General features: G+C 49.3%; 1 protein-coding gene across 3 annotated transcripts in view; it reads right to left on the bottom strand.

Annotated features, from left to right (window-relative positions):
• Window positions 1-357: 357 nt before the first annotated feature.
• The window catches only part of Inpp4a (inositol polyphosphate-4-phosphatase type I A), a 113,863-nt gene continuing 103,579 nt past the window's right edge, over window positions 358-10,641 (bottom strand). For 2 of the 3 annotated variants that reach the window (XM_032900945.1, XM_032900946.1), the window contains exons 16-17: window positions 10,310-10,464; window positions 5,484-5,664 (exon numbers count right to left, since the gene is read on the bottom strand). In XM_032900945.1, coding sequence (XP_032756836.1) covers window positions 5,484-5,664; window positions 10,310-10,464 — 336 coding nt within the window. Of the gene's footprint in view, window positions 935-5,483; window positions 5,665-10,309; window positions 10,465-10,641 lie in introns of those variants that run through there. The other variant, XM_032900947.1, reaches the window with a different exon arrangement.

Genomic DNA, 10,641 nt, shown 5'->3' with positions numbered 1-10,641 from the left:
AGACACCTGACAAGCCACATTGAAGGTCCTGACTGCTGGAGAACAAAGGGAGAAACACCCTGTGGGGTAGGGCTAAACATACACGGAGCATCCGGGGTGGAGTGGGGTGGGGTGGGGTGGGGGTGGGGTAGGGACAGAGTCCAGGGACCTCAATACTGGCTTTATGTCTTAAGCAGACACTCATCTATGACTTGTGAGGGGCAGGAACAGTGTGGCCCCAGGTGTGTGAGCTCCTGGTGTGACCAACCAAGCTTTCCTTCCACTTTCGGTTCACAGAGCTTGGTGGCCTTTGAGGGCCACAAGAACCAACCTGTCATAGCATGGAGGTTCTCTCCCCCAGCTGAGTCAACATCTACCTGCTGCTCTACCTGGGACCTGAAGTGTACAGGTTAGGTACTTTCTGCTTTATAGTCAGTCTTTTTGAAAGTAGATTTTAAGCCAGTGCTCACTTGTGAGTTACTGAATGGAAAGGTAAAGGGGTGAGCAGGGCCTAAGTGGCTATTTGAGAAAGTCTGCTGGAGTTGTATGCAGACCTAGCTGGCATCTTCTAGGAACTATGACATTAACTGTACAGTTACAGCTGAAAGCTGTGGTTGAGAGCGGCTGTTGCTATCCACGCTATCGACCCACACGAGACCCTACAGATTCCAGCACAAAATCATGCTCCATAGACTCTCCAGTGACAAGTCTTTAAAAACACAGAAATAAAAACCAATCCTTCAGGTCTTCTTGAAGAATCGTATGTGACACTAGAGGGACCCACATTGATTACATGACAGCTAATTAGAGGACACCGTGTGTTCATGTCTCAACTTTTCCGTAAGTCCCTTCTGGAGGCCTGTAATGCTTGGGGAAGGCCTTCAGCTGCAGGGAGTTAAATGCATATTTGCGACTTCCAACATTCTTCATTGTGTTTTCTCGCCGACAACCCTCACTGGGGAAAAACAAGCACAAGAAATGACAGCAGTGAAAAAGGAAAAAAGAAAAGACTTCAACTATGATGAAATGAACCGATCATTTCCACAGCATTAAAAAAAGATTAATCAAAATGGCTGCTGGATTCATTTACAACAAGCACACACGATGGAGGTTCTGAACAAAGCAGCTAAGAAGCACAGAGACAGACACATGCTGGGTGCAGCTGTGGGCTGGGAGTTCCAGAGCCGTGTTGTATCTAAGCAGACACAAGTCTTTAAAAAGACATGATTTTGCGTGTATCTTGGGTTTGGTTATCTGGGGTTCTAGTATAACCTGTGGCTCAAAGACTGTTCGACAGCAAACTGAATGAACGGGGATATCTCACTCTTGGCATGGCCTCTGAAACACTGTACCTTTTGTATGTTAGCAATAGCTGTGACCATCGCAAACTCCACTGCTGATTTTCCTCGAAGAATTCAACTGGTATCAAAAATCCTGAGCTGAGGAGGCTGCTCTGATCAACCTAGGTGGGCAGTGTTCCAGTGCAAAGCACCCACACGGGCCCACGCGCTCGCTGGCTCTGCAGACCGGGTCCCCAGCCTATTGATCAGGCTCTCCTGACCTCTAGGGGCTCCATTGCTACCACTCCCCACGTGGGCTGCTTCCATTGTGGCCGCTTCTCCTACAAGACCCTCTGAGTCCGATGTGAGCCCACAGCCGCTCTGCCCTGAGAGAACTCGTCACCAACACGGATCCCAGCTGCACTTGATGGAGGGATGTCATAGCAACCCAGAGGCAAAACAAATGGTGCCCAAGAGGACGAGAGCCAGGGAGGCCACAGAGGAGCCTCAAGGGAGTTCTCTGGGCAGAGCTCTGGGGTGGGTCTGACACTGACAGCCAAAAGTGATGCTGACTGCGAGTGCCTCTCTACATGCAGTGAAACTTACTGCTTCAAAATGTTAGCAGAGTTGCAATGAAATCAGGCAGTTACCAAGTTCAGGAAAATTCCTTCCTGAGATGTAAAATTGCAGTTACCAAGAAGCAGTGGTTTGAAAAAAGTATTTCAAATTCATGAAGACCATGAGGCATATATATTTTTTTTTTTTAAAAAGTAACGCTGAAGCCTTTCAGAACGAAGATGACAGTCCCTTACTAAGGGCATGTCTCGGGGTTTGGTGAGCCAAGTGCTTACTCAAAAGAGTGCGCACAGGCGGGCTAGAAAAGCAACCGCCTCAGCCACTGACTGCTCCAGCCACACATGTGCACGTCTTTGTTCCACAGCCTCCAGCCCTAGGCCGCATGTGACAGCTGAGCAAAGCCTGGGCCATCCAGAGCCAAGGACAGCATCAGCTGAACGTTCAGGGAGCGGATAAAATAGAAATGTATGTACAGATAAAATAGAAATGTATGTACAGCAGAGCCGTGGCTCCTGAGCACGGTGGGTCTGCCGTGGCCTCTGGAGGTTCCCTACTCACACATGGCTTCTGCATTTATACGGAAGGGTCCTCAAACCCACCTACCTACCCAATAAATGCCCAACGGTAACTTAAAAACGTTGACAGTCTCTGTATTCACACACAGAGCCAACACTGCGTTCGGCTGGCTGCATACGCTGTGCACGAGCACATGAACTTACAGTTTATGTGCAGGCTAGCGTGCCTGCTCTGAGTGCCACCACTGCTGACATGAGCTGGGGTCCATGACCTGGCTGGAAAGCTTGGGACAAGGTCTCCAGAGTCCAGCATGGAGGCCTGAGGCAGAACACCTCACTGACAACACTGCTACAGTGACTTTAGGGACAATAATACATGAGGAGGCTTCTGGAAGATTTTAGCAATAAAAATTTAGTTACTGTATACCTAGTGATTATTTTTCGTTCTCCCTAATTTGAAGGACATGGACTTTGGAAGCTTGAATGGAAACTATGAAGGACAATCCTATACACCTCTGCTCTTACTTTTCTGGGGGCTTTCCACTTCAGAGTTCATCTAAAGGCCCCATGTCTAGGCCATGCCATAGCAGACACGGGGCGTGACTGTGTGGAAGGACTGTCTCTGCTTCAGTGTCTCGGTCTGAATGACACATGGGGAGCAGTGCCAGTCAGCCTGGCTCAGAGAACTTGCACAGCTATTTCCTAGGGCACCGAACCCCTTGTGAATCTGGGTCTCTGTGCCGAGGCTGCTGCTGCAGAGGGTGCAACAGTCACTGGTTGTCTCCAAGTGCAGCTCAGAAGCAACACAGCGGCCATCACCCAGCACCAACAGTGACCTAGCTCGGAGCTTCTCTTCATGCTCTCTCTTCATTTCTCGCTGAAGCGGACAAGATTCTGGATGTCTATTTGGCTTCATTTCATGAGCAAAAGGCCTTAATGACATCAGAATACAGCGTAAAAGAAGAGTACACTGCAGGTTGGTCTCCTGGCCTCCCTAGTATGTCAGAGGAAAAAAAAGAAATGCAAACCTCGAATCCCAGTGCTGGGGTTTACCCCAAAGTCAGCCTTTTGGGGTGGGGTTCTGCATTCTGCTAAGCCCTGGAGGAGGAACAAGGAACCTCAGTGCTTGCTTTTCAGACCCATTTATCCCCTCAGAAGGGTGGCTGGCCCGCCCACAACAGACCATGGAGCCCTGACAGGAGCCTCTTGCTCAGGGCTGGGGGCGGGGGTTTGTCTAACCAGCCATTGCTCCTCTTGGGTATATAATGGTCCAGAGAGAGAGTCCCTGCAAGAGACTAGGGGACGAGGGTGCTGTCTCTGTAGTTACTCTGTAGACCGCCCTCACATGTATATGGTCTCTCTCTGCTTGGCCACAGCACAACCCTGGAAATGATGCCTTCCTGAGTCACCTCCATGGTATCAGGAGGGTATGGACCAGGAGCAAGGGATGGGAGGCTGTGGAATGCGCATGGAAGGAGGCTATGGGCGCTTTCTCCCCCATTCAGATGAGGCAAACAGATGGTGTTAGAGGCTTGCAGCACATGCTCTGAGGTGGAAGGGCACCCATCAAGTATTCCTTTCAAAGAGCCATCGACTGTCTGTCTGGTGACAAACGTCAGCTAGCAATGGGTGAGACACTAAACTGAAAGATGCCATAGAGCTGTCACCATGCTTCTACTAGGAGAGACATATAGACCTGCTTATGTGGAGACACAGAGGTGAGGCCTACCCTGGAGATCCTGCAGTGCTCGGATCTACAAAGAAGGACTGGCCTACTCAGCCTAGTTTACAGATCCAGTCTGGCATCTGGTATTCACTACGAACTGCGTCTGCAACTCCTAGACCTTACTCTTTTGGTGGAATCCAAACCAGAGAAAATCCTCCAAGTATGGTCAGGAAGTCTTGGGGAGAGAATAGAAGGGCTAAATTTGTGGGGGGTGGGTTTGTGAACATGAAAAATAGCAAGATACTAGAAACTCTGGTTTCTCTAAGTCACTCCAGGTTTTCCACCAGACTTGTGAAAAGAAATTCCCCTTCATCCAACTGGAGGTCGACACCGGAAACATGACTTAATATGAACCAGACAACGGAGAAGCCATTCACTATGTCTTACACAAGGCTTGTGGACTGATTCCTAGGTGACTTGGCTACTTTTATAGAAGACAATTACTCTCTGCCACACATACATGTCCGGGTCACTGGCCATCCTGTTTCAGGAGCAGTGCCATGTTAAAATTAAGAGCAACAGTGGCAAAGCCCAGAGGGATCCCTCCTTCTCACAGCTCCAAGTCTCAAAACTGCCAAAACTTAAGCCTCATTCTTTTTAGAACAGTTTGCTTTTTTTGTTGTTCATTATTAACCTTATTTTATTAGTTAAAGAAAAAAAGATACCTAGATTTTATCTGGAACTAAACATATAATTTTTAAATTAAAAAAAAGTTATTTCAAGAAAAGCATATACCTCCCACTAGTACTTGTATTAAGAACAACCCTGAAGTCACATGCAACATGTAATCTGGGTATTGGCCTCGGTGGCATGTGCTCCTGTGTCCACAGCGGTGTTATCACCAAATGGAAAGAAATAGAAGCGAAGAAGTGTGACTGCAAGCTATTTGCTCTTGCACTCCCAGGACTACGCTGTGAATGGTAAGCAGGAAGTGCAGTCCGATTCCATAGGGGCATCTAGGTAAACCAGTGGATAAGCATCTTTTTCTCGTCAAAAGGCAAGGAAGGTTAGCAATACACTTCAGGAATAGTATCAAATGTACAAATTCTTTTCAGACAGCATCCCCTTCTCTTGGAACAGGGCACACAAGATGTACAGGTAATAAATAGTTACACATCAGAAGATATTTGGTACAAGTAGTCCCAGGCCAGCTAAGTATTGCAGTCACAGGCACCAGGAGAACATGTTACAAGCACTGAAGACACCACACAATCGGAATGAACAAGTCCTCTTGATGAAGGAATTTGGCAGGTATATACAATTCAGAAGAACAAAACGTCAAACTGTAAGGCATGAGATATTTCTTGGCAGACCTTGCTTTGACACCTTCCTTCTGTCCAGTTTGGTACACGGTGGCTGGACATATTCGGGCACTTTTGTCTGTCTTGTGACTAATTTTTCAAATATCTATTTGCAACGCAATTTGGTCACCAGGTATGCTATGCTCAGAAAGAGCCACACAATCAGTAAATTGGGGCTCAGAGCTAATAGAGGAATGGAACAAAGGAGGCTGGGGTCTAGCCTTAGGTCTCGGATGGGCACCAGGCCGCTCAAGTTCTTCTGCGTGACTACCTCCCGTGTTCCAATGCTGTGAAAAGGAAAAGTTGGGAGAAAGGAAAAGAAAAGGGAAAAAGAAAAGAAAGGGGTAAAAAAAGGAAAGAAAAAGACACATGCGATGGGTTTACCCAAAAGTATGGGGAGAAAGGAGAACCAAAAGATAAGATTTAAAAAGAAAAATGGAATGAGTCACAACAGAAAGAAAAGAGATGCAGAGGAGAGAAGTGAACAGAAGACCAAACAGAACCGCAGTTACAGGAAGAGAAGGGGAGAAGAGAAGTGAAGATAAGAAAAGAATACTGCATCCGCCAAAGTAAACACACACAGGCTGAAGGATGGTTTTCCATGTTCACCCTCTCTCAGCTCGCCAAGCACAGCTCCATGCCGCCCGCCCGCCCGCCTGCCCGCTGCCGTGCCCGCATGCTGCAGATGAGCATCTCTGAGAAGCAAGCTGAACATGAAGAACCATGGGGTTTGACCTTCTCACAGACACCTGGGTGCAAAGCTGCCTCTTGAGCCACACAAACAAGTCGTTCACCTGGGTGTCAATCCCAGGCCGCGTCCTCCCATGCCTGCCTCAAGTCTTGGTGTGTCAGAGGGGGAAGCAATCTTGTCCCCCTACTTTGTAATGGACTGTTCTAGAAGATGGTCCTTCAAAATGGAGTCTGCAAAATTCATACTGGAAATTGGGGGTTTTCCCTTCTTTTAATGCTAAAGAATCAATATCCTGGGGGCTGACTGTGGCTCAATGGTAAGCTATGCTAATTAGCATGAGGTTTTGAAGCTGGATGGTACCTGGAACCACAGGACTGAGGAGCAGCATCCCTACCTAGCAAACGGCATCCCTACCTAGCAGACGGCAACACTGACGCATGTCCCATTCGTCATGGGAACGGGGAAGGGGGAAGTGAGTAGGCGGGGGCTCAAGACACCTTCTGCAGCTGTGAAAGCAAGGGGACACTGTGCAAGCATTGACTGATGATCACAATGTCTGCCGGGGCTGCCTGGTGGGGCCACTGCGGCTGCCCAGGAGGGCGGGCCTGCCTTTGAGGATTTCAGTTCCTAATATGGGACAGGGGCCACCTCTGTCTGTGTCATTATGTTCAGCCTCAGCCAGGCGGGTGCTGGGCTTAGCCCGCACGGCTCACAGGACCTGAGTAGGTGAAAGGAGACCCAACTTCACGTTCATATACAGACTTCAAGTCTCACGTGTGGGCAGCCACTCCAGATCAATTATTATTGCTACTTCTACCAGGGTGTGGATGTGGGTGCTTGTGTGTGTGTGTGTGTGTGTGTGTGTGTGTGTGTGTGTGTGTGTGTGTGTGTGTGTGTGTGTGTGTGTGTGTGTGTGTGTGTGTGTGTATGTGTGTGTGTGTGTGTGTGTGTGTGTGTGTGTGTGTGTGTCGAGGCACGTGTTTCTGCACACACATGCCTGTGGGTGCCTCAGGAGTCAGCACAGAGTGCACGAAGCCTCCTGCCTCACGTTTACTACTGCAGCTGATAAGGTACACGTGAGACAGCAAGAGAAATAAATGCACCCCTCTACTGCTGCCTTTAGGGCTGTGTGCTGCAGGGCTGGTTGCCACTGTGGGTTAGGGTGAGGGCTAGTGCTAGGGTTAGGGTTAGGGTGAGGGTTAGGGTTAGGGTTAGGGTTAGGGTTAGGGTTAGGGTTAGGGTGAGGGTTAGAGTTAGGGTTAGGGCTAGCAGGTGACTAACAGACCCGATCTTTAACATGTTAAGTAATTCAGTCTGAGTCACCTGTAAACAAAGGCACTTCCTGGTCAGCAGGGGGCAGAGGTGAGCACTGTTACCAAGCTGAGAACAGTGGGACAGGCAGAGGCTTTGCTTTGCATTTAATGGCTGCTAGCAATCAACATTAAAGTTAAGGGTGCCCACCGTAGAAATTTTATCTTCTAGAAAACTGCAGTTACAGACAGGGAGTGGGCTGAGTGAGATAGAGAAGGGAGAGCAGGAGGTGTGCTCATTTCCCTGGAAGCTCAGTCCTCCTCACTATCTTGGGGTCCTTCTTTTGTGAATAGTACAGCAAAACAGCCCTAACTTAACAGCCTCCGAGCCAAGAGTCTCAACACGCATCATAGGCCAGGACACTGAGCAGGTGCTACTCACCAACCTGTGGTTCAAATCCCTAGAGATCTACAGAGGCGGAACCAAAAGAGCGGTGTCAGGTATAAGGTTACAGTCCAGCTCTAGGTCTCCTCCTCCAAAGGGTCACGTTGAAGGCGTGGGCCGGGCCCCAGTGTAAGCACTGCTCAATGTGAACAAAGGTGCTCATTGCTTTGAAGTGGCTGGCGAGGGCCCTGCCTTCATCAGTAAACTAATAGATTGAGAGAAGGTGACTGTGGAAGATGGGGACCGGTTGGAGGATGCAGATCAGTACGGTATGTGCTTTTAAGTTTTTTAAATTACATTTATTTGTTGCATAGGCATGTGCCATGTTGGGGGCAGGGGCTGTGTGACTTGCAAGAGTTGGTTCTCTCTTTCTACCATGTGGGTCCCAGTGATTAAACCCAGGTCATGCTTGGTGGCAAGGCTCTTGACCTACTAAGTCATCTCAACAGCCCTCAAATTTGTTTTGACAGGTTCATACATTTATATCATGAATTTTAGTCATTTTCACCCCAAGCCTCTTCCTCTTCCTGTAGACATGCTTCTCCACTAGGGTCCCTCTCCTTTCACACCTTCCATCTGTATGAGGCCCACTGGATTTGGTTTCTTGTCAGAGTGTGGATGGGAAGTTATTTACTGGAGCAAGGCCATGTGTCTTTAAAAGGTGGGTCTCGTCCCAGGCCTGTGTTGCTCCCTGGGTCCTGCTCTGTGTGAGCATCTGTGCTCGGCTGGCCAGCCATGCTAGGTATCTGCCTCGCCACAGTAAAGAAACAAACCAGCTGAAACTCGCAGACTGTGAGCGGAACCCCTTCCCTTCCACTCCATTCTCGGGTTCTGTCACTGCAGTGGGAAATTGAGCCCCACACACAAATCTGCACTGAGGAAGGGGTACTGTGGCCCTTGATCGTCAGACTCAGGAGGAGTTCAGACAAGTCTGGGGAAGCGACTTGAACGAGTCTTCAAAGGCCATAAGCAGAGTCTAAAGGGCAATGGGACCAGAGGCCGTCCATGTTCCATTCTAGCAAAGAGCTTTCCTGTATTTTACCTATATTTTGTCCTTGCCCTATGGACAGCTGTCAGAGCAGCCCCTGGTTAAGTTGTTGCACAGGTGTTACTGGCTGCTTTTAACCAATTAATAGTAAGAACTGAGAACAAAAGGTCTGAGGCCCAGGTAAATCTGGGACAGGACACTGTAGCCTCTAAAGAGACTGGAGCTCACTCCTGTGTTGCTGCTGTGGGCCCCAGCTAGTGTGCCCCACTGAGAGGAGTCAGGGACATGACGCCTTTGCTCTTATCAATAGATTTGTCCACTGACTAAGCCGTAATTTACTGCATTACTACTGAGAGACAGTTGGAGGGTACCATGGCAGATGGTGGTCCCTAGGGATATATGCCTTTGAAGGACACTGGTCCTAGCCTTTACTGTGCCACCACGGGACCCCGGCCTGTTGCCCTCATATCCTCAGTAGTCACCATCTGTGGCTCACTAGTCAGGCTTCCTCCACACTGCGCAATTAATGGGGCATAGAACAGCTGCCACCCTCAGAACCAGGATCACGTGGGGAGAGGCTAAAAAGGTACAGATATTCTGGATACAGGCTCTGTTGTTTTTCCATCACCAGGGACAGAGGCATGGCATGAGTAACTTTAACAGAGAGGTTTAAATGAGCTTGGAGACAGACAGGAATGGAATGATACCATTTTTGCTCCTGTCAAGAGCCATGAGGAGCTCAGGTATCCCTTTGTGCGTTTGTGAGAAGGTCAAGTGCAGAAACGTACAGAAAGGATAAGAGGATCATACGCGTTAAAGGACTCAGTGAGAGGACAGATGGTGCAGAACGCTCAGGAGACGTGACTGTTGGAAACAGACTGTAACAGCATTGGTGACTACATCAAAGGAGACGGGAGGACCACTTTCTTATCCTTTCTTTTGGAATGCAGGGTAGGGAGCTTCCCAGCAGTGCTTGAAACAAGGCATCCATCAACAGAAGACAATTGAATTCTGGGTTTCATTCTGCAAACACATCTGCTGCCTCAGAATCAGGACATCATTAGGGGGAGGTGGCCAGGGCACACAGACAGCTATCACCATAAAACACTCACACTGGACATTTTGCTCGGGAGAGCAATCTCTGTCCACTACTAGAGAGGTAGCAGAGCAAACCAGTGCAACCTGCAGACACAGTTCCTTCCCTGGAGTTTGGAAGTATACAGTGCATACACATATACTATGTAAAAGCAGCTGCCTGCTGAGAAAGCGGGGGCCCTGAACCCACCCACAGCCAGGTGACTCCCCATCATTGTGAACGGTCTGACCCAAGCCGGGTCAGTTCAGTTCTACTCAGAGTGCTGGCTTGTCCCCACTCCACCACCCCAGGCCTTCTAGGAGAGTACTGAGTTTGACAGGGCCAGTAGTTTGTGTAGGAGTCAAACTCAAGTGTGCTGGAAGTTTGCCCCAGGTGGAGCAGAGGCATGGCTCATCTGCAGTTTACACAGCAAAGGGAGAGCAAGTGGCTGGGCAGACACAGCCTGGCAGCAACCTCACTCACCTGCGCATGCACTCCAGGGCTTGTGTGAAGACCTGCGGGGCCATGCCGTGCTCATGCTGCAGGATCAGACACTGCTCCAGGGTCACCGACATGGCTGTGCGGTCCTTGGCACTCTTGCAGCTGGTGAATCGGACCCCATTAAGGCGGCGACAGACCTGTGGCAGGAAACAGGCTCTTAGGAGAGGAAAAACCAGCAGAAAGGCAGCACCTTCAAGGGAGGGAGCTGGCCACAGGTCTGGCAGGTACTTCAACAGTAACTCCAAGTCTATCCCTGGCCTGCTTGCCTGGCTCTCCAGCTCCGTGTCCTGCTGAGATGCTATCAGAGCCTAAGT

The sequence above is a fragment of the Rattus rattus genome, chromosome 4 (assembly GCF_011064425.1).
Source record: "Rattus rattus isolate New Zealand chromosome 4, Rrattus_CSIRO_v1, whole genome shotgun sequence".
In the NCBI taxonomy this organism is placed as follows: domain Eukaryota; kingdom Metazoa; phylum Chordata; class Mammalia; order Rodentia; family Muridae; genus Rattus; species Rattus rattus.
The sequence above is the reverse complement of the archived record's forward strand: the minus strand, read 5'-3'. Positions and strand labels throughout refer to the sequence as shown.